The following is a 24,705-nucleotide window of genomic DNA, read 5'->3' on the forward strand; positions in this document are numbered from 1 at the left end:
TGGTCCGCCCAGCACTTAAACGCCATCGGTCGTGCGCGCACCCTACGCGCCACGTAACGGTGCGGCACGTAATACGCCGCCGACCACGCTCGCGCGGGTACCGCCGGCGTACCATTCGCCTCACAGGCCTCCCCGTTCCTCCTTCAAGACGCATGGGCCGATCATTATATCGTCGGCTGGACGCGCCCCTCCCAACAGCGTCCGTTCTGCGAGTCCCTCGACCGTTGTGGAGCTCCCAGTGCCGCCCGCCTGAGTAGTGGTGGCGACCCGGTGCCTTCAAGTTCACAACTCGGACTGGCTACGGACAATTTTCAATCGTGATTTAACCGGCTTGTCTTTTCGACGTTCCGTCTGGGCGGGGGGCCCTGTAGCGCCCACCGACGCCGCAGCGCGGGGCGCTTCGTTCGGCGCTCTCAGCTGGTGCCTTGGCGCCGGCTGTCGAAGGAGAAAATAAAAGAAGCGCAGCGCGTGCTCGGGGCGCAAGCTCGGCACGCGCAGTGTCGTTCCAAAAGCCAGCCACGCTGGTCGTCGCAGCCCCGTCGCTCGGCTCGCCGCCTTCGCCCTTCTGAGTAGGGACGACGGCACGGCTCGTACAGCCGCCGTCTCGTCCCTCCTACACTCTCATCCAAGCTGCTCCAAAACACAATTTTATTTGCCCCAAAAATTGCTCCAAAATGAATTTGGACAGTCCCACCCTTGATTTGTGCACGCACAATAAAGCCACCGTTGGCAGTCAGCGTTCGTCCTGTGTTCTTCCTTCTGTCCGTATTTTTAGCGCTGTTTTTCTACACCATGAATGCATACCGGCGAGCTCGCCTTCAGACCCTTTCAAGTTGGTGTACGTCTTAACACGGTCAGCACCTATTTCTGAACCTTAATTCTTTCTAGAAAAGGTGCTGCATAAGAATTGAATAATATTTCATACAACAGAAAAATGCGAGGCACCAACACGAAATTTCGCCTGTCTTTTTCGTTGCATGTATCAGCTAGCCCAACAAGAAGATTTATTAAGATATATTGTCAAGTTGTCGTGACGACGTAGAATAAGACACTGCCAAAGCATGGCTTCTAAATGGGTGAACCAGCAAAACAAGTAACACTCGAGCAGAACAATGGTGGCGATCGTTGAAATCTGATCTGCGGGGCAAGCACGTCGACTTTTATGCATGTCGAAGGTTGCCTTCCAGAAAGTACTACACAATATGCGTAAAATCTACACAAAAGTATAAACACAATCTGCACAATCACGTAAAATCTGATTACACAAGGTTCAGTGACAACACACAACAAATAGAATGAGCGAGAACATTCAGAAACTTATGATGGAGAAAAGTGTCTCTTGCTCTGAGCGATAACTTTTAATATTTGTTAGCCGGTGAAGGACGGTCATCGGTCAACGAAAACAAATGTGTGTGTCAGTATGGTAACTATTTGTTGTGAGCTGCCATTGTCACTTGAGAAACTGCTGAGGGTGTGCCGTAAATCGACGTTCTCAGCGAGAGACAGTGCTTATGGATTTACTGCCCTCTAGTGGCACTAAGACTGATGCTGCAGCCAGGAGGGTCACATCAGGCACACGTGCATGCTAAATAGTAAAGTTCGCATTATTCGTTGAGATGCCCATCTCAACATCGAAGTAAAAAAAGTATTGACCCATAGAAATGTATGGACCCTGGCCGTGATCTTCAGCTGGTGTCACATTATTAGCCGGAGTGCAATTAATGGATGTGTCACAGCATATTGTCCTTGTGCTAACTTTATCCATTTATAAGGCCTACATATTTTTTATCTCTTTGCTTTAAAGCAGCAGCTATGACGGCCTCGGAGCCCATCTTGAGATGCAGTCATTAAACATCACGCCAAATAAGAGTCTATGCAGCTTGGGAACTGAAGCAAGGTGTTGCAGCTTAATCACAAAATAGTGGGGAAAATTGCAAAGTTTCACTGATATCAAATGGGTCGCATTAGTTATATCAAGCTTTATCGTGTTTTGCAATGATGAAGCATGCTTTAGACTACTATCTCCTTGTAAACAAATCTGATAATCGGTGTACTCTGTGAAAATTGATGTTAGTTTTGGTAAGAATTATGTCACAATTTCTTCCATCTAATGCATTCTTGAAGGCAAACCAGTCACGTGATTTTGTTTTTAAGGTGTATTAGGTATGTCCTATTTTTTGATGTCTCATTACTGAAAGACTCTTAAGATGAACTCGAAGGGACCGTGACAACCTGTTCATATTATCAAAAGTTTATCTTTGGTGATGCACAAAACAATTTTACTATTCCTGATACACCCAAATATCTGTAACAGAAAGCAATAAAGGAAACAACTTTAAAACCAAAACTTAAGAAGCCAACAATGACACCTAGGACAACATAGGGACAACACTCCTATGTTGTCCTCGGTGTCATTGTTTGTTGGCTTCTTATGATTAATAAAAATCGGGCCGCTCACTTCCCTTTCTTCTCGTTTAAAACCAAAAGGCATTTGTAAAAAGAGATATTTATGGATTTGCATTACTGTAAAAACCTGCATGTAATACGAGGCAAGATTCGGAGATAGTGAAAAGGGAAAAAATTAATGCTATCCGCGTGTAATATGAGGGAGGCAAACTCAGAGAAAACATTTATATTTACATTGAACTTTGTGTTGAAATCATTGTCAAGGGTCAATCACACCAGCGACTTGAGGAGGTCGCATGACCATTTGCGACTGGCGACCAAAAAGCGACTGAAGGCGACCGATGCTCGCACCGGCAAGCCCGGCTGAGCGTGACCTGCAAGTCGAAACCCCGCATTAATATCGTTCTCAGCGAGAACGCCAGGGATCTACGGAGTTCGTGCGCACTTCGCTGGCAATATATTCGCTGGTTTCGCATTCCGGCAACAGCCATGGATTTTGATTCGAGCGAAGAGGAAAACTGCTGATGTGCTGTGCCTTGGCATCAGCTGCAGCAGCATTGAAGTCTCTGAAGAAAAAGGGACGCTGGTGGGTGCGCCCGTGCCTCCGCTCGCGAGCAGATGAAGTGGCCGGCCACGCAAGCCGCCTCCTGCTCGAACTCCGCACGCATGACGAGGAGTATATTATCGAGAGTAAGTTGTAATTTCTAGTTCGCGTTGTGTGGGAATTGGTGCATAATTTTTGTGCTCTCCTTTGCTGCGGTTTATCTACGTGCGAATACCATGGCGTACATTCGACACGTTGCTGGAACTGCTGCGCCCCAGCAGCACAAAGCAAGTCCATGGATTTTGATTCGAGCGAATAGGAAGACCTGCTCTGGCGTGGTGTCAGCTGAGGCAGCACCGAAGAAAAGCACGGAAAGTCGCTTTTCGAGAAAAAAAACCATTTGCAACCATTTGCGACTAACTTGGTCGCGCGACCGCTTTCAATCGCCAGTGTAAATCATCCTCGGTTGCACTGTCTTCGGACAGTTCCTTGTCAGAGAACTCTTCCCAGAGATTGTCATTTTCTGTGCTGTCGAGCGCGGTCGAAATTCCACATTTCTTAACCATTTCAGTGTCAGTTATTTTCGGAGGTGGCGCACCCCAGTGTCGGGCTGTTTTCTCGGATGTTATAAAACAAACACAAGTTTATTTTTGGTTGTGTAGAAATGAAAAAATTACGTGGATAATGGCAAATGCTCTCTTTGTGTGGTCCTCACATTTTTATCTGACAAAAGGGATTTCAAAAGGAACATAACAGGTCAGAAACGCAGAAATGTACTTGTACGTCAGTGACGCTGAAGGGGTTAAGAGCGTGACAGACACAAAGTGCTCCGGTATTCTCGCTCATGCTTCCACAATCCACTTGCACAGCGTGGCTGGCGACGCCCGCTTTAGCTGTCTGGTCGGCATCACTCTGGGCTCACCTGAATACATCTATTCCATGTAGCACTGCTTGACTCTGTCCTTGAAAGGCTTGTTTATGCAGATGTCTAGAGGCTGCAGCTGAGACGTCATCCCTCGGATGATGAGTTCAATGCTGGACTGTCCAAACCCACGCCGTGTCTGGATGGCACCTCCTGCATGCTAGAGGACGACGAAAATAATGGTAGCCATGCAGCAATAACGAAACCAAAATTTTGAGCCCGATTTATGGCTGAAATTTTGGTTTGAATCCATATATAGTACAAGGCGGAAATTTGGAACGCTTATAATTTGAAAAAATCTTTGTATTGTGACGGGTCGTCAAATAAATGAAAAGAGAAGTGCGGTATCTAAACAGACTATTTACAGAGATGTTCAAGATGGCTGAACTTGTGCAACAATCCAGCGATCGTCTTCCTCATTAATCCAAGGATGTGCCTCGTAACATCTAACCTCCCCGACGTGCAGAGTGCCGGAGGAGGCGGTGGAAAAGTGCGGCATCAACCGGGATGTGTGCATGACATCATGAGATGATTGAGTAGAAGGTGAAGAACTGTCAAGTGGTGCGATCTCATAGTTAACGCCACTAAGTTGCCGTAAAGCCTTGTAAGGTTTGGTGTAATGCAACAATACCTTTTCGGGAAAACCTACATGACGAGTTGGAGTCTAGAGAAGTACGAGAGTTCCCGGAGAAAAGCTGAGGTGGCGGTGGCAGTGGTTATAGCGGTCCTTTTAACATAGTTGCAAGTAAGATAGTCACTCATGAGCAATCTGATGTGACAGATAAGCTCGCGCAGCAGCATTGCGGGCATACTCTGTGCTTGTTTTACAACAGCAGGTAGCAGCGTGTCGAAAGCCAATGCAGGGTGGGTGGTGGCCAAACAGTAGATAAAATGGCGAAAAACTGGCTGTGTTGTGACGGGATGAGTTGTATGTGAACTTGACGTATGGAAAAGTGCTTTCCCAGTTCCGATGATCGTCAGACACGTACATCGCCAGCATATCGGTTAAGGTGCGGTTCAGCCTCTCAGTGAGCCCGTTGGTCTACGGGTGTTATGCCGTAGTGAACTTATGCTCCACAAAACAGGAACGAAGGAGGTCATCGACAATTTTGGACAAGAAGTAGCGGCCTCGGTCGGTGAGCAGTTGCTTAGGGGCACCATGATGAAGGATGATGTCATGGAGGTGGAAATCGGCGACGTCAGTGGCGCAAGTAGTCGGCAAAGCTCACGTGATGGCATATAGCGTAGTGTAGTAGGTTGCAATTGCGACCCACTTGTTCCCTCGAAGCAGACGTAGGGAATGGACCGAGAAGATCAAGACCGATGTGGTAGAATGGCTCCTTGGGTATTTCAATGGGCGGCAGAAAGCCTGCAGGCAATGCTGAGGGCTGTTTACATCGCTGACAAAGGTCACAAGCAGCAACGTAGCGTCGAACAGATCGGTACAGTCTGGGCCAGAGAAACTGGCGCCGCACACGGCTGTGTGTGCGGGATACTCCAAGATGGCCAGCAGTTGGAGCATCGTGGAGTTCTTTGAGAACAGTAGCACGAAATTGCTTGTAGAGAACAAGCAGAAGCTCTGGGCCTTCGGGAGTGGTACTACGACGGTAAAGAATATCATCGTGAAGCTCAAACAGACGCAGCAATGGGTCGGGCTGACGAGAATGGAGGCAGGCGATTTAAATCGTAATGTGTCGTCGCTTTTGTGTTCTGCGCTTATGTTGGCCAGATCTGCAATAGCCATGACAAAGTCACTGGTATCACGCTCGGCGGTGTAGGGTGGGTCAACAGGGTAGCTTAATAAACAGTCAGCTTCTTGGTGCATCCAGCCAGATTTCTACAAAACGTTAAAGGTGTACTCCTGTAGCCATAAAGCCCAGCGACCTTGCCTTCCTGTGGGATCCTTCAATGACAAGAGCCAGCAAAGGGCATGGTGGTCCATTAAAAGAAACGTGCAGCCGTATAAGGAAGGATGGAACTTTGCCACAGCCCAGACCAAAGCGAGGCATTCGCGCTCAGTTATCAAAAAATTCCGCTGCGATGATGAGAGGAGGCGGCTGGCGTAGACAATGACACGGTCCTGATCGTTGCGGCGTTAAGCAAGGACCGCACCTATGCCGTGGCCATAACGTCGGTGCGAACTTCCATAGGGGCCAAAATGGGTGGTAATGTAAGCAAACTGACCAGGGTGGTGAATGCGGTAACTTGCTCATGACCCCAAGAAAAAGAGATGTCCTTATTCAGTAGGTCAGTAAGCGGCCGGGCAATGTCGGCAAAATTCCTGACAAAGCGGCGGAAGTAGGAACACAAGCTGACAGAGCTCCGGACATCTCTGACTGAGCGAGGAACAGGAAAGTCTTCGACAGCACGCACCTTGTCGGGGTCAGGTTGGATGCTGCTAGCACTAACATGGTGACCGAGAACGGTGATATGATGTCGAGCGAAACGACACATGGAGGAGTTAAGTTGCAGGCCAGTGCAGCGAAACACATCGAGAATGGCCGACAGGCGGGTCAGGTGGTTCTCAGAAGTAAGCGAAAAGACAGTCACGTCATCTAGATAACAAAGACAAGTAGACCACTTATAGCCCCAAAGGAGAGAATCCATCATTCGCTCGAAGGTTGCGGGGGCATTACACAATCTAGAAGGCATAACCTTGAACTGGTAAAGTCCATCTGGTGTGACGAACGCAGTCTTCTTGCGATCCATGGCATTAATGGTAATCTGGCAGTATCTGGAGCGCAGGTCGATAGAACAAAAGTATGTGGCACCGCGGAGGCAGTCCAAGGTGTCATCGGTTCGGGGCAATGGGTATACGTCCTTGCGTGTGATGTTGTTCAAGTGTCGGTAGTCAACACAAAAGCGCCATCTGCCGTCTTTCTTTTTGACTAGCACCACAGTGGACGCCGATGGACTGGAAGAAGGTTCGATAACGCCTTTTGGGAGCATTTTGTCAACTTTGCCTTAAAGCACATGATGTTCAGCGAGGGAGACACGATAGGGACGGCTTTGGATAGGGCTCGCGTCCCCTGTGTCAATGCGATGCTGGACAACAGACGTTTGGCTCAGAGAACGATCGTCGAAGTCAAAAATGTCATGGTATGACTCCAGGATGCAGCAAAGGTTTGTAGCTTGAGCTGGAGAAAGGTCAGCAGGGATCATTCCGACAAAGGCATCGCGCAGCGAACTGGTTGTGATGCAATTGAAGGACGAACTGGAGGTACTGGTGGGATCCAATGCGCTAATTTGCGCAATGCGTCTTTGGCAGCAGTGATGGCGGCGAGTGACATGCCCATCAGAATCAGTTGAGAGGCGCTGAAGTTTAATATGGGAAATGGAGATTCAATTGCCGGTTACAGTCACGAGGGTGTTAGGCACGGCGACGTTCTTCGCTAGCAGAATGCCTGTTACCGGGGAGAGCACGTAATTGGCATCAGCCACAGGAGGGCTCGAGATCATGGAGATATACCTGGCGGCTTGCGGGGGCATGCGCACATAGTCGGCCGAAGGCATGGTTGGTGCATTGGCTAGGTGAGGTATTTTGAGCTGCAGGAGGCCAGCCGCACAGTCAATTAGGGCAGCATAGGTTGTTAGAAAGTCCATACCAAGTATAACGTCGTAAGGACATTGCTCAAGAACGGCAAGTAAACTGAAGTTGGGTGACCGGCGATGGTGATGCAGACGGTGCACATTCCAAGGACGGCGGGAGTTCCTCCATCGGCCACTCTTACAACATGGGATACAGCAGGTGTGACCACCTTCTTTAGGCGACGGCGAAGACCAGAGCTCATGACAGAAATATGAGCCCTGGGGGTCAACAAGTGCATAGATGATCACACCATCAACGTCAACGTCCGGCATACATTGTCGAGTCGACAGAGTAACTAGAGAGTTTTGGGCTGGAGTCATGGATGCAGCGTTACCTCTGGGCGCTGCATCGTCTTGTTTTCCGGAGTGAAGGAGCCACGGTTGCTCAGCGACGTTGCGCGGCGAGGTGGCCGGGGAGCAGGAGAACGGACGGTAGAAAGGTTGCGAACACGACTGGTGACCTCTAGGTGACGGCGAGCGGCTGGACCAAGTCGTGGAAATGTCAAGGTTGTAGGAATGTGCCTTAGATAGTGGCTCAAAAGGGCTGCGATCAAGGCGGCGAGCATGGCCAAAGGATGGAGTACTTTGCGGGAACGACCAGTGGTTGTTCCAGTAGCGAGCAACGTGCCCAACACGGCGGCAGTTAGAGCAGATAGGCCGATCATCTTAAGTTCTCCAATCAGCAGCATTCCGAGATGGTGGAGCGAAGCTTTGATAATGAAGGAACGTTCTCGCTAGCAAGAACCTGCGAGAAAAGCTGTTAGCCAAGAAAGACTTAACCCTTGAGGCAGCCGTACAGGGAGCAAAAGCAGAGGAAGTTGCACTTGCGCGTAGTAGAATATGGGGCGAGGAAAAAAGTGTTGCTGCAGTAAAGCACGCCAAGAAGAAACACCAGGACAGATACCAAGGAAAAATTGTGCATCCTCCGCTTGTGTAGTTCAAATCCAGCGCTAATGTAGTTCAATTCCAGCGCTAATGCAAACCTGGGGAAGTGCGAAGCAGTGATGCGCAAGTGTTTCCCTTGTGTTTTCCTTGTGTTTATCTTGTTTTACCCCGTGTTTATCTGGTATTTAGGAATCCATCATCTGTTTTGACACCTGTGCTTAGGCACAACTGGTGGGAAACTGCCAGGCACATCGAGCCAAACCACCACACCATGGAGCCAAAGCCTTTGCTGATGATAGTTAGAAGCAATTTTAACCAATGTCTGTTAATCAATGCACCCTATGCTTGATTATTCCTGTCTTTTAAATTATTCTCAATTGTGTTTGTTTATTTTGAACCGGTTTTGATCAATTCTGCACTTGTGTTGACCCTGTTGTGAGCACTTGTTTTTGAGCATGGTCATGACAGATCACACGTGACGGACGCCGATGACAGCCCAGGCCCATAAAGTGCTTCGCACCTAAAAGCAGATGCGGCTTTTGCAACAGAGTGCACAAGGTTAGACAATGCACAGCTTTTGGTGAAATGTGCGAAGTACAGCAAACCAAACCATTTCGCTGTGTGTTGTAGAACATAGCACAGCGAAGCAAAGTAATGAAGGACAGCGATAGTGATTTTGACGTGCTCGAAATTTTCGTGGCTGGCAGCAGCAGCAGTCAAAGCAGGACTGGCTTGTCATAACTCGCATCCTTGGCCATGCCGTAAAGCTGAAAGTTGATACGGGTGCTCAGGCAAACTTGATTCCACTTTGCATAGTTGAGACATTCAATGTCCGACAGCGTCCACTACAAATAAAGGCCATTCTTCACTGTTTTGAAGGAAACGAAATTAAGCACATAGGAAAGGTCCGCCTTCTTGTTCAGATAGGATCCCATAGTCACCCGGTCGATTTTTCCGTCGTGAAAAAAAGGAAGACGGACCATACTGGGGCTTGAAGAGAGTGAGCAGCTTGGCTTGGTGAATGTTAACCAAGTTTACAACATTAATGGTGAAAGCGAACTGTCTAAGCGCATACAGCTCAAGTTTAAGGGCCTGTTCACAGGTATTGGCAAGCTGCAACAGGAGTACAAAGTTACCTTGAAGGACAATGCCCATGCAGTAGCAGAGCCGGCAGGATGGTCGTCTCTCCCTCCTCGATCTGCGCACCACGGGGCTGGTAGAGGTGGTGCAGGCAGTCCTCTCATCCGGAGACAGTGGCTGTGCCGTTGGATTCGGAGCTGAGCCTCCAGCAAATTCACTTCTTTCCGATGGCGTGCCCACATATGTTTCACTGCTTTCTGACGGCGTTGCACTGCTTCCTGAAGGTGAACCCTCAGATCACCGAGCCCTTATTTAGAAATTGCTGAACTTTTTGCTTAACTTTTTGCAACCAAACACAAAACTCAGGGCCTCCTGCTCTATCTGTGCGTACCTGCACTCCGTGCCTGTCAACATTTTGGACGCATAGCCTACCGGACGCCATGCTTCGCCATGTCTTTGAAAAAGTGGAGCTCCTATAGCGAAGGCCGATGCATTGGCGGATAGCTTTGTAGGGAGTGAAGCATCACATATTGCAAGGACAGGGGTTTGCTTGTGATTACATTTCGCGCAAAAGGGCCCATTCTCTGTTGTGCGGTGCTGTCCATTCGAAAATGGCATCTTCTTGTAGCAAGGCACTAAGTGCTTTAGTTCGCTTGACCAAGTTTGCAGGTACTTAGAAAAGTAGTTCACAGAACTGCAGGTCTTTTTTTGGTTGACGGCATCGGGCACTTCGCTAGGCATTTCACTAGGTTATCGTTTGGTTCGATTCCAGCAGCGCTGATTTTGTCACCCATGAAGTCAATTTGTGACATTGCAAGCATGCACTTATCCCAGTTAAACGTTAAACCAGTGGCGCAAGCAGCATTTAAAGTGTTATACAGCCTTTTGTTATGCTCTTCCAATGTGGCTCCCCAGATAATGATATCATCCACGTTGAACTACGATGAACAATTTCGCCAAACCAGTTGACTTGTTAAATTGTCAATGACAATGTTTTGTCTTTCAAAAGAAAGAGTGTGTAACATGTAGCAAGCTGCCAATGCTGTACATGCCCCAACGGTATAAAAGCATACCACTGATAATAAACCTCACTGGCTGCCGAGACACTGGCGCACTTGTGCAATCAGTCTGATACACCCACTCTGTATCGGTGCCTAAGGTGTCAGCTATTCTTAGAGAGCACCATATCATCCTTGCTGAAAGTGAGTGCCTTAAGCACAATTTGTGGAATTGCCCCACGTTCTGTATAGGAAAAAGAAAAATTTACACAATACTTTGAACCCTAAATCGTGGCGGTAACCTTATAACAAGGCATGTTGTCTGGTCGGTCCTTACATGAGAATTACACAGTAAGCAATCAGCACCGCGTACAACTTCTCTGTTCAAATTTCCTGTGAAAGTTTACCTGTAACACTGTCATTGTGGTCTACCTTCTTGAATGTACTACCTGTAATCAACAGTATATTGGTAAGACTCCTTTCAGGATATGATTTAATCACCACAGGTCACACTTAAACACTCTTTTAAACCTTCTCGTATCCAAACATGTCAACCTTCTTGGTCACTCTTTCAATGACTTAAAAACGACAATATTGGAATCAAGGTTTCGCCCACACCATGACCGGGAAATTTGTGAGTCCTAGCTTATTCATAAGTTTAATACCACCGCCTCGGGTATTAACGAAAGCACCGGCAAACTCACCTGCTTGCCTTGTTGTTAAAGTCAAAAGGAAATTTCTTGTGATTTAACCATGATGCATGTAAAACGGTCTTGCTTCGTGCTGACACGTTCGCATGTCTTTTCTTTTTTTTACTCTGTTTCGAGCTGCTATTGTGTCGCATTCCCCCTTCGCACGGCAAAGTAGAGTGGCGTCTCTTTACCTTAAACAATGACAGTCCCTTGAGATCAGGGAAAAGCGCTGCCTTAGGCACGGCTTTTTGCAGCCATCCACATTTTTTTCCCTTCCGCCACGGGACCTTTAATAAAGTTCATTGTCTGTCTGTCTGTCTGTCTGTCTGTCTGTCTGTCTGTCTGTCTGTCTGTCTGTCTGTCTGTCTGTCTGTGCACCACGGTAGAAAGGACGCTTTGCGTGTTTTCTTTTTTCCCCACTTCTTCAAGGATTAGCACAACGCTTCCTCAACGGCGGCTTATCGCAGCCATCCATGTGTTGTGTTCTGTCCATGTGTTATTCCCCCGTTTTGAAGAATATGTCTATTTTAGTTGTTCAATATTCTTTTTTCGCTAGCACTTTGTTTGGAGTCGCATGTCTTTTCCCTTTCCAACACTTTGGGAACGAACATCTTCTGTAGTCTCGTTCACTCCGATGAAGGCAGGGCCACCAGTCGAAATGTTAGTAACATAATAGTACTGTATTGCTGTTGTTAAACGTGTGAGTATTTCTTTCATGATTATATATATTGTCACTTTGTAGTGACGGTGAAGAACGACGAAGTGCCAAAACTGTGAGTTAAAAATTTAACTCTTTATTGGGCGAACTTGTGCCCAGCACAACAAGTAATGCTCGAGCACAACGATAGAGGCGAGCGAAGTTGGCGATCATCAGAAACCTGATCTGCGGGTCGTCAGCTACTATGCATGACTTGTCGAAGGTTCCAGTGTTCTCGCTGGTGGCCGTGTGGCTTCCAGAAAGTACTACACAATTCGCGACGTGCATACGATCAGATTACAAAAGGTTTGGTGACAACAGCCAACAGATAGAACAGTCGATAACATTCGATAAACATCTGATACATGCAGGCGTCACCTGCGTTGAGTGGTAACGTTCACCATTTGTTAGCCGGTGAAAAGTGGTAACCGAATAAAAATATTGAACTATGCGTGTCATTATATATGCAGAAGACAAAGATAATGTTCAGTAGCCTGGCAAGGGAACAAGAATTCAGGATCGCCAGCCAGCCTCTAAAGTCTAAAGGAGTATGTTTTCTTAAATAAAACTTGCTGGACGAGTTGGTTCATACTTCGAGGCAAACCGTGTCCCTCACTTCGTCTTTGTTTGAATCTCACGCAGTGTATTTGTTTTCCTCGAGTATGTTTATCTAAGTCAATTACTCACAGGGGACCCTAATCATGAGAAGGAAATTTACAGAAGAATAAAATTGGGCTGGAGTGCATACAGCAGGCACTGCCAAATCCTGACTGGGAGCTTACCACTGTCATTGAAAATAAAAGTGTATAATCATTGCATTCTACCGGTGCTAACATATGGGGCAGAATCTTAAGGGGCCCCTAAACCACCTCAGATATTTTTCTAACATTTCAAGTAAACATGCGCATCGAGTTGAGAATGCCGTCACAATCAACGATGCCCAACGCTGCAGCGCTGCTATGCGCCACGGGTGCGCCACAAAATAAAAAAAAACAACGCCGCCCTCCTCTCGTGCCTTTCCGGTATCCCCAGCGGTCGTCACTATGTCAGCAGGGTGAATCTGGTGATGTCAGTATCGGGGACGATGCCCATTGGTCGAACAAGAACCTACGACTTCCGGTTAGTCTGCTAGCAGGTACACGCGCTCCCTGCTCTTCCTTGTCGTGTTGCTCGCTTTTGCGCCCTTGTGAATCGGTAATTACAGCCCGCAACGCAAGTGCCAAATTGCTCGCGTTCCAACACAGTCGTGCTTAGTGGTCTGATTAGCTGCGCGAACAGAGTGCGTCAGTGTTGGCCTTTCTAGACGAGTGGTCTAGAAAGGCCAACACTGACACAGGGTCTGTAGCGGCACGCTTCGCATGAACATGGGCCGGCACTTCAGCAACAGCGGGTAGCCGAGAAGCGCTGAGTCCACGTCCCCATTACCCCGGCACGGTAACTTGCCACATGCCGTTTGCCATTCGCGGTCCTTCATTCGACGGCGGTTTTTCTCGCGAACGGCGAAATTTCTTTGCCGTAGAGAGGATGAGACTGAGACCCATTTGTGCGGTAGCCTCACCGCCGCCGATCGCTCGACAGCGCCGATATCGTCGCTAGGCCTTTTCCGACTCACTTCAAAGCTAAAACGGACGGCGCTTCAGAATGAATTACCAATGCTCACAAGCCACAATATTTTTCTTACCGTTGTTATCGCTGCTCGCAATAATTGTACACGAAGAAGAAAACATGCTTATATTAGCGGCGCCGTCGGCTGCGATGCGAGCACAGCCGAGCCGGTCGTCTCCCGTCGGTAGCCGTGCATGGCAGCTGAGCTCGAGAAGTATCAGAGATCTCGAGTTCATGTTTAACATTTGACATTGCATATCGTTCTTCATAACATGTACAATTTACGCATCACTTTATCTAGGGAAAATTATTTTGCTTGGAACAGAAGCTGCAGCCGGTGTTTTCGTTGCTGGTGGTGGAGGCGCGCAGCTTCGCAGTCGTCGATTGGCCCGTTGATCGTGCTGCGGGCCGTGCGCCGGCCGAACTACCGTCTACTTTAGACACCTCTCGCGCGGCAGACATTCTAGGGCACGGGAGGCCGGTTCGTCTTTGGTATATTTGCCGCTAGCGTGGACGTGCCGGAAGTAGGAGGTGTTTTGAGAAGCGAGTTGTCAATGACGTTTGTCACGTGACCTTTCGAGAAGTACTCGGCGAGGAGGAGAGACCAGCCAACGAGGAGAGCAGCGAAACGAGCGAGGGCCGTTTTTCGATCATCAAATGCGTGTAACTCCACTATGACGGCACCATTTCGAAAAAGTCTCGCAGCTACGTGTTCGTTGTAGACTCGTGCAAAACTGCAACATCACAACTAAATTTGGACCTCTGGGGGGTTTAGGGGCCCTTTAAGCTCGATAACAAGTTAAAGGCCGCACAAAAAGCGATGGAACGAAATATGTTAGGCCTAACGTTAAGAGAGATGAAGAGAGTGGTGTGGATCAGAGAGCAAAAGGGGATAGCCGATATTCTAATTGATATTGTTATGCGCTATGCCAAGCATGGAAGAAAAAAAAATGGAGCTGGGCAGGCCATGTAATGCGTAGGATGGATAATCGGTGGACCATTAGAGTTACAGGATGGATACCAAGAGGAGGGAAGCACAGTCGAGGATGGCAGGAAACTAGCTGGAGTGATGAAGTTAGGAAATTTGCAGGCGCAATTTGGAATCCGCTAGCGCAAGACAGGAGTAATTGGAGATCGCAGGGAGAGGCCTTCGTCCTGCAGTGGACATAAATATAGGCTGGTGATGATGATATGTGCAGGGAGAGGGGGTGGAAGAGGGGGAGGAGTGGTAGTGGTTGGCGGGCCCCGCTTGAAATAAATTTGCGGCTAAGCCACTGCATAGGCCCCATGCTTGCATGCAGAATGGACCCCTGAGTTGCAGGCTGGATGCTCGAAGCACAAAGGAAATAAATAAAATTTTTGGGTTTTTCTTTTTTTTTTTTTTAGAGTCTCTGCATTAAAACTTTGTTGGGAGGTATAAATGAAACTTGCAGCTTTTTGCCAGACAGCAGCATGATATGGCTAATACTTTTTATCACTGCTTTGCCCCCTTTTTATACAATTCAACAAAGCCTTTTACTTTAAATTACTGGCTTGTCATCTGCGATACGTAAGACGTTGAAAAGTTTGAATGTTGTATTGTAACTTTGTGAACTAAACTGTCACTTTGCCAAGGTAAAGCTAGAGAGATTACGCTCACATAACATGCTTTACATGAAGTGTGAACAGATTTGCGGTGCCTGTCTGGCTAGCTGCTAGTGACGTCCACCAGCTGTGAACTAGTTTGCCTGTGTAATTAAAAGCGCACTCGCAAATGCTTACATGCTGCTGAAAGTCTTCCAATTGAATTTGCAGAGCACACGCATGAGCCATCTTTCTCCACATTTCTTTCTCCCTATTTACTTGCACTTCTCGTGACCATTTTGTATACCGCTGCGTCATAGCCACTTTGTGCAATGGAAAATATGAATATAATTTAAGGAAAAGGTCTCTTTGTACTGCCAGCAGTACTTCCAGCAATGTGCATTACATGTTGCATGCAAAATTGCAAATTCTTTTCTTCGCCTCACTGCAAAAATTTATTTGGGACATGGCATGAGACACTAGAGAAAGTGAAAGCAAATTTTACTGTTTATATCTGGTTCCCTAAATCTACAACATTGTTGCAGGAGACCAGGAAAGAGAAGCTGATCAAACAGCTTGAGAGGAACTGGTACGGTGTTAGCGCACACTTTGTGCTAATCACTACACACACTTCGGCATAACAGTAGTTGCACAAAAAAGAAAGAAAAAAAAACACCGCATATTCACGGGGTGAATGATGATGAGTGGGCGAAGCTCCGGAGGGAATCATCGGTAAACCGTGAATCTTCCGTGTAATTCGCCCAGTCTCGCCGCACTAAATCGAACGATTGACTTCCACCAATGACATGCGCCATATGTGACGTCATTCCTATTTTATAACAGCGCCCTTCATTATAATTGCACCATCTCCCGCTTAAGGGGACGCTAGCACAAACGCGTTAGAAACGTGCAGTACTCTAAGGGGAAGAGGCCACAGCGTCTTACGCAGCCGTTTACACATGCCGGAACGTGCACCGCGTTTACCGACGCCATCAGCGTTTATGAATACGGGGGTAAGGCGGAGAGGCCACAGCGTCTTACACCAGCTTCTTGCACGGGCCGTAACGCGCTAGCACAAACGCGTTAGAAATGCGCAGTCTTTCGTTAATGTTGGGTATTTATTGCCATCGTGGTGCGTCTGTCCATGTGCGCTTCGTGGCGTAGTGGTTAGCGCCACGCGTTCAGAAGCGAGGGGTCCCTGGTTCGATTCCGCTACGGCCACAACTCTCGGAATTTTTTTTTTCTCATAAAAGTAGACGTGGCTACCTACTACGACTACTACTACTACAGAGGAGGGACAGACCCACACCCTAAGGAGCTTCGCCCCTAAAAAATGTGCAATTCATGCGGTGGCACTGAGTCAATGTTGAAGGGGACTTGCACTTATGTCTAAGCAGTAATGCCCCGTCACATGGTGGGGCCTAATAAAGCAGATCAAAGCACGCTGTGTAGCTGTGAGGGAACACACATGAGCTCAGTGAAGCCGTCACATTAAGCAAATGGCGCGTCATCAAGGCTTGCCCCTTAGGTGTGCGCATTGGATCGGGGGGGGGGGGGGGGGGGGGCAGACAAATTATGCGTTAAGAGAGAGTTGAAGAAGTGAGACTGAGGGGCCGCTAATAAGTGCATTGAAGAGGGGGGAGGGGGCGACGATATGTATGGTACCTATGTTGTTTGAGGTGTAACATTGAAGAGTTAGTTGCTTGGTGCGATATACTTGACACAATGTTGCCATGAGTCTGTTGTTTTTTTGAGTCGATATCATCCTGAAACTTGAAAGGGTCTGAAGGCGAGTTCGTTGGTATGCATTCATGGTGTAAAAAACAGCGCTAAAAACGTTAGCAGTCAGCGTTCGTCCTGTGTTCTTCCTTCTGTGTGTGTTTTAGCTGTTTTTTACACCATCACCCTGAAGTGCAAAACTGCAAAAGACAATAGGATTTTTCCTACTACTGGTGGAAGCGGTAAACAAACATACAGCAAATCCATTCAGTGTGCCAAAGTGGTGACGTTGGCATAGCACAAACACTAATTACAGTGCCTTCGCAGTTCCTAAAAGCATTTTGTGCCCACCTTGCAAGGAGAAATTGCAAAATTCAAAAAGATGCCCACATATATTGTTTTATTCTGAAGAGGCAAATATATATTTGTGAAAAATGAGCAATTTAACCTAGCTGCAAGTGCGTCTTGGGTGGCCTGCTGTTTAAACTAATTTACTTTGCTTTTCTGATGTAGATCATAATTTTTAAGATGATATCAAACTTAATTTCATACTTGGTACACAGTACTTGTGAAAATGCACTAGCACCAACTATGCATTACATCTTTAACCAGTCACCTTAGTTGGGACTCTATGATCTATCCAGTGAAATCCAGAAATCTATCCAGAAATCTCTGCATTGTGAAAGTTCTACCTAAGCTTTCCAGCAACTTTGCAGGGCCCCTTTAAAAACCTTGCAAGAAGCGTGTATGTGTCAAGATCGGCTCATGTTACGAACCATTGAACAATGCTGAAGTTCCAGTTTTTGTCTGTATGTATATACTAATGCTATCACAATAAATCTACAACAAAACTTACGGAAAGTAATTGACTGTGAGTGGCCCCCGAGGAATTCCTGCATTGCGTTATTTCAGACGGCGGCTGCCAACAACCAAGGAGGCACGCAAGACAACAACAACCATGGTCCTAGTGCCAAGCGAGTGCGGATGGCACCACCTACTACGACAGCAGCCAATCAGGTGAGGCCATCCACCCTTCTGCACCTTTTCTGGTGTGGGGGTCTGCTACCTGCTTTGCTTGGTGTGGGTGTCCTTGGAGGCCTGTGGTGGTACTTGTGGAGATGGGCTGCTTCCTTTCATGTTGTTGCACTGCACCGCTGTCACTAAGCAAGCACCATGGCAGTCAGCACACAAGTAGCATCCAGTCTGTGGGTGCATATACATCTTGTTCATACCAACTTTGTTTCAAAGGTCATGTTGGAGTTACACATCACAAAAGTAGAACAAGGACATCGACTTAAAGGACTTAACACTTTTGTGACCGTTGAAAAATCAGTAGTTTTCGGGTTTTCCTGCCACAGAAAAGGCTTGTTGTTAAAGTGTATAGTATCAAATTGTAGAGAAAGAAATTATCTTTCCAATGGTAATAATCCCACAGATATGAGCTGTACAGAATTGCTTTAGATACGTAGGAAAACATCAGCCCTTACGAACCGCCACATGGCACTCCGGAGCACGGTGCCAAGGTCCACTCCCGGCCGTCTCTGTGTGTGCACAAAACTCCACTCTTTATGCGGTCGTTAATTTCCATCATTCCATCCGACCCGAACAACGTTCACAGCCTGTTGACAAGAACTGTGACCTTTAGAACTTGCTTGATGTACTTAGATCAATGCGCATCCGGGATGAAACTGTCCGAGAAGAAAGCGACAATCACTGGCATGACGTTCTGTGGCAGTTTCGCCGTCCATACTAAAGTCTGACGAATTGAGTAGTCTTCCAAGTCTGTGCTGCTACCATAATCAAGAAATTCGAGCCCAGATCCATCAGAATCCTTCTGAATTCGCCATGTTCGTGGAGCAGCGGCACGCGACGTCGATGCCATCTTTGAAACTACAAGCGCTCGTCTCCCCTACTATGAAGGCGCTTTAAAAATCTCCGTGCAGTGGAAAAGAGAAGCACAAAAGCAAAACTGATTAAATAGTTTCTTTTCAACCCATTCGGTGGCACTAGCAACCCATTCGGACAGCGTCAAAATTCAAATTTGTACCATCGATAACATACTATTGAAGGAAATAGGCGCATTCATGAAAGTGTTAAAAGCCTTTTGAAGTTTCAGCTCCCGTGGAGGAATCGGAACCTTAAAATGCTGTTAACTCCTTTTGGTTGGTGTCCTGGTCCCTTCCTTTTTACTATGTACCATCCCAACCAGACAGGCTTTCATCGTGCTGTTGACTTCATGGCACAAAGGTTATATCTAAAAAAGTTTCAGGGACAGTCGAGCCATTGCAAAAGAGTACCGGCTGACAAAGGTGAGCAGAAGTGCCGGTGCTGTTCCACTGCTTTTTCAGGTGGAGTGACCAGCGATGGTACCCCATGCGTAGTTGCAGCTGTGTGCTCATATATTAAGAAGGATGGACACATAGACGGGTACGAAGTGACAATATGTGCAAGCACACTGGCATGTGCAGCAATATTTTTACTGTAACATATGTGGCCAGCAGGAAAAAGCAAGTACAGTGTAGACCGCTTATAACGTAAGTCGCTGGAGTCGCGAATATTATAAGCGGTACCGCACTATAACCAAAGCAACAATTTTCAAGGCCCGCACATATGCAAAACATGTGCACTGAGCCGCCACGCGTATGCGACAGTCGAGGAATGCGGCTAGAACGTTTGCATTCAATTTACAATCGAATTCTAACCAAATCACGCGGTGGTGCCTCCGACTGGCATTGCTCCGGCACCGCCATATAGAGTAAAAGCTTAGGAGAGACCCCTCAATGTCGCGCGAGGAGAAAAAAAAAAACGCGGCGGAAATTTCACTCTCTCTCAAATGGCAAGGTTGCCGATTCTGCGTTGCGCCGAAACATGCGTGTACGTGCCGACGTCTCAGCCACGCTACTGTAGCCACGCGTAGAAAATGGCTGTGAACCCTTCTTTCTCCTTTATGCTTCCTCTACTTTCTAGTCAAGTGTTGACCTTGCACGCTGCGGCTACGGCGCAGAGGGAAGCAGCGGCGCTGTCCCAGGCCGGCGAACGAAACTGCTCAAGCCGGCAAACGCCCGCTTCCCGATAATGGCAGAAAACGAAACTTCGGGGAGCTGGCGCCGGGCCGACTGGAGCGGCACACGGCGGCGGGCACGCAAGTGACAGTCGAAAGTGAGGGAGCTACGAGGGAGGGCGAGGGGAGCCACCGAAGCGGCAGAGGTGCCGAGGCAAAACCCGCTTCCCTGCCGCCCTCCTCCCTCACATTCCACGGTCTCCGCGTGTGCCCTTCACCGTGCCGTGCCGGCACTGCCCGCTCCCTGAAGTTTCATTTACTGCCGTTATCGGGAAGCGAGCGTTGGCCGGCGTTGGCAGTTTCGTGGCCTTGGCTCGCTATGCGCCGTGATATTTCATGACTTGCACTCAAGATTCTGGTTTCAGCCTCACTGGCTGTTCGTTAGCACCACGTGCCCTTCTCCTTCACTTCGTCTCTCTTTCTTCCGGGAGCACTCCTTGGGGCGCCTGTTTGCCGTCTCCGCTGACTTCCATACTCCCAGATAGCCGCACTGTAACCGGTATTTCATTTCCCGCAACTGCACTATAGGCGATACGTGTATACATAGAGTGCTATGGGAAAATTAATGGAAGTCTGAAAAGACCGCACTATATCCGGTCCTGCACTATAAGCGGTTACATTATAAGTGGTCTATACTGTACTAGTACTGGGCTTACATTTCATATATTTAGACAGGCAATGGTGTTAGCACACTTTCAGCAAAGCAAACAACAGGTGCTGCTTGTACAGTTAAACTTGATATAACAAACTTCAATAAAATAAAGTTTTATTGCCATCATAAAGGAATACCGAGGCAATAAATGGGAACTGCCGCACATGCGGATGGTCAAATGATTGCATTATATGTGGTTGCTTGCGAATGCACCTCTCAAATCGCGTGCCTTGCGACAGGCAGTGGCCACCGAAGAGGAGTAGCGTCTTTGTCAGTAGTGGTAAATTTAGCTGGTGATGGCCTCTGAAATCTCGCAGTGCGCACCACCTCGTTTCGGAAGTCATCACTGACAAGCGCAGTATTGGCGCAGCATATTGCGCATTCGTATCGACGCATACTAGGCAGCTTAGTAGCTTTTAGCGACTGTTCCATCCTTTTTGTAACGTAACGAAAGGAAAAATAAATTATTTGATTTGATTACCGGCCATCCTCCTCGCCCTCCTTCTTTTCTCACTGACGTGTGCAATCATCCGCGGAAAGCAATATACGCTGGCCGGCGCGTGCATTGCGTCAGCGTCCAATTTTGAGGAGGCATCAGGAAGGGGGGGGGGGGGGGGGGGAGGGATAGGGGGCGACGTACTTTGGCATGAACTGTGTGCTGCGGGGCCGCGTGCGGGCCGTATCTTCAAAGTGATCTGCGTTGATGGCACAGCCTAGGCAGTGTAGGTGCGTCAGCGGCTCGTAGCTTTGTGCTTGGTGTGTGTTCTCGGCGCTCAGTTTGCATCGAAGCGATAGACCGCACGAAGGTCACTTCACTTGCTGCTGCTGCCATGCTTTCTCACGGCAGCGTTTTGACAGCAAGTGACCGCTCATCAACTGTGATGTGTTCATGTTGGCCTGTGCGCCAACACCGTGGTTGTTAATATATTTGATAAGCGAATGTTTACAAGTTTATACGGACAATAAAACTACTATCCTTACTTAATAACTGTCTACTAATTTGCTATCACAATCGATGCTTCGGCTTTTGGGCAAAACTGCAACTATTTTTCAAACATAATAATTAAAATAAAATTGTGTGCGGTTCACTACTACTTTCATTTCTCAATTTTTCCCGTTTCTCGACTCTTGTGTTACCTGGTTCTTACGTTTTTTTTTTTTTTTTTTTTTTTTACGCTCCTGTGAAAAACGTATCAGCGGGGTTCTACTGTACTACACCTGCCCCCCTCAAGACCTGGTCCCCTCTGAAAAGAAAAGAAGGCGCCAACTGATTTTTTTTTTCATCTGCTCGATTATTCAGACTCTTCCACAGCATTGTCATACCCTCCGTAGAACAACTGTATAACAATGACCGAAATTTGGGACATTTTCTGGGGCCTTCTTTGATTTTTCTAACATTATCTACTCATGCAAAGTCTACTGAAGTTGAATGATTATCTCCATGGGCAAAGTTCATGTAATTCAGGTTGCCACTCGTATCCTTGCTTTCATTTGTGAGGCATTTTTTGGCTTTCTGAGTGCCATTTGGGCACGGCGAATAGATTGACTTCGACTTGGAACTTAACCCTAACGTTGCTCGCCAACATTCGACTTGGGCCTAATAGTGGATTCTTCGAGGTTTGTAGCAGCAGAAAATTGTTGAACACAGACACAGAAATGAACGAACAGATGTGGACGTAGCTGTTCCGTCCACGTCTGTTCGTTCCTTTTTGTGTCTGCGTTCCACAATTTTCTGCTGCTACAAAGCTCGAAGAATGAACCAGCTAGCTCAGTTAAAACCACCCTAATGGGGGAGGTAGACAGGCAGTGGCCATAATAAAAATTTGTAACTTGGTAGCATGGTAGCAGGTGCTAGGCCGTAGCAGGAAGCTTGTCACGAATATGCTTATACAGTTAAACCTGGTGTGATGTGTTTTTGTCACCGATCTCGGGGGCGTGCTGGTGTTAGAAGAGATGGAGAGGGAAGAGGCATGGCGACACAGCAAGCAGATATTTAATCACACCACAAACTCAAAACCCTCAAACCAAAAACTCAAATACTCACTGAACAATGAATAAATAAATGCTGACAAAAATACAACCTAAGGAACTAATAAACACTAAACATGTCCTTAACTGCGCCTACACTAATTCTGGACGTTTTCTACTCGAAAGTCTGGCAACTCTGGCCTACTGTTGTGGCGCTACTAGGATGGGACGCTCTTACTGAGTTCGTTGTTCTCGTTGCACGTTTCTTCCCGGCGGGAATCTCGTGGGATCTTTCTCCATGTGGTTGTCTTTTCGGCGACCGTCGCATAAACCTTGCTGCATTGAAGTCGGTCCTACCCTTCAACTCGCTCGTCTCAGGAGCCTGGGTAACCCGGTCGCTGTTGCTGACGTGGCCGGGAGAGGTGACGGGTTAGGCCTAGCGACGTGCTCGGCCGCCGCTTCTGTCCAGCTTCTTTCCCGAGTGCCGACGTGGCGTTCCGGGGATCATCGAACGTGCCGGTCTGCCGTGGAAGAGGGGTCCTTTCTGGGGTGCCCGGTCCTGCTGTGATAGGCTGCAGCCAGTCCAGGAGCCTCACTCGAACTTGCATAGGTCGACGGCCACACCTTGGACGGCCAACGTCACGGACTCGGCCAGACCCCCAAGTCTCCCGTCGCCAGAGCGGAGCTGGCGATGCGACCTTCCTGGCCCGGAGCCACGTCGATAATGCTCGCTCAGCCTTGCTTCTCCCTCGATGACAGCTCGGATCACGCGCCTCGCGCGCTCGCGCCGTTCGGAACGCTCCGATCACATCGTCCTTGTCTTCTTTTATTTCGCCTCCGGCCTCTTACTCATGACACCTGGATATAACTAAATTGACAAATTCCCGAAAAACTTCGTTATGAAGAGGATTTCGTTATATGCAGGTTCGGCATGAAAATTCGAAAAAAAAAAACGGTTACCATATTTACTCGATTCTAACGCTCCCTCGATTGTAACGCGCACCCGTTTTCCGTTTTCGTCAAAGCACTCATCCTTGGATTGTCACACCAGGTACTGGATGCGTGGACGCATGTCGTTTCGCACAAGCGCAAGGCATCGGAAATGAAGGGCGAGCGTCACGATGGCATTGTAGCGTCGTATAGTGTTACAGTAGAACCCGGGTGCTGTGTTTTCCCGGCCGTTACGTCGTTTTTGGCCGGTTCCGGCACAGCTCCCATAGAACCCAATGCATTGGTAACCCCGCTGTTGCGTCGCAACTGTGGGACCGTTCCCACATCATACGTTGCGAACTGCCACCCCGCACCAGCCCGAGCGGCTATTTTGATTTTCCATGTCGCTTGGCTTGGTGGCTTGACGATGGCATTGGCCGTCCAAAGTGCCGGGGGCCACAACTATGACGTATTTTCGGTTTCCACCAGCAAAAGTATCGCCCTTGAGATCCGTATTTGCTATCTAAAGATGGTGTCTATGACGCGTTGTGGCCCTAAAATTGGTTTTGGCTCATAGATGTTTTGTATAAAGTCCAAGGGCGATAACGCAGTCGTCGGGCGGCGTATGCTGTATGTGCGAGCCGATGACCGCGTCTAAATCTCGCGCGCACAGGAAAAGCAGGGAGGAAGCGCGCCTTCTTCCGTTGCGCTCGAGGCACCTGCGAGAGAGCGAGGGGGGAGGGATGGTGGGGCGGCGTTGTACTGTACTCTGGCATCAACTGCGTAATGCGAGGCGGCGTGCGCTCACGCGGGCCGTATCTTGAAAGCGATCTGCGTTGCGGCAGAGTCTAGGCTAGGGTTGCGAGGTTGGGCTATTAATAGCCAAAGTGGGCTACTTTTTACGCGGCTTGGCGTCGAAAATTCCGAGTTGGCTACATGGCTATATTTGGGCTATTTTTGTATTAAGGACTTCCGGGTCCCGCGGACCACGTCAGCACTGACAAAATTTGGGAACGCCGGTTTATGAAAACCCATAGCTCATTGCTGCTAAAAAGTTATGTAGGCAATCTCGAAGGCTGTGTTTTTAGGCAATGTCGGCGCTGAGTGGATGGCGTTAAGTCATCGCTGCCGTGTTTACACGTCTTTCCAGGCTAAGCTCTCTTTTTGTTTTGGTTTCGGCGCCATCTGCTGCCGCTTCACATGTGGTTCAGTAAGAAAACCGTTCTCAAAACTAAGCATGGGCAAGTAGGGGAAATACAGCCGTTCATATAGAAGGAATGGGAGAAGGACCCCTCTTTCAAAGGTAAATTTTACTTTATGCTCATATTTGGTTTTAAAAGCGTCTGGTGGTACGTTGTTTCGGAATGGAGTAAGAAATTCGGCAAATTTCTTACT

At 48.0% G+C, this 24,705-nt stretch overlaps 1 protein-coding gene across 3 annotated transcripts in view; it reads left to right on the top strand.

Moving 5' to 3' along the window:
- The window catches only part of LOC119461880 (cyclin-dependent kinase 8), a 260,725-nt gene that overhangs the window by 162,970 nt on the left and 73,050 nt on the right, over positions 1–24,705 (top strand). For all 3 annotated transcript variants that reach the window (XM_049672776.1, XM_037723249.2, XM_037723250.2), the window contains exon 13: positions 17,612–17,716. In XM_049672776.1, coding sequence (XP_049528733.1) covers positions 17,612–17,716 — 105 coding nt within the window. The remainder of the gene's footprint in view (positions 1–17,611; positions 17,717–24,705) is intronic.

The sequence above is a fragment of the Dermacentor silvarum genome, chromosome 8 (assembly GCF_013339745.2).
Source record: "Dermacentor silvarum isolate Dsil-2018 chromosome 8, BIME_Dsil_1.4, whole genome shotgun sequence".
Taxonomy (NCBI): domain Eukaryota; kingdom Metazoa; phylum Arthropoda; class Arachnida; order Ixodida; family Ixodidae; genus Dermacentor; species Dermacentor silvarum.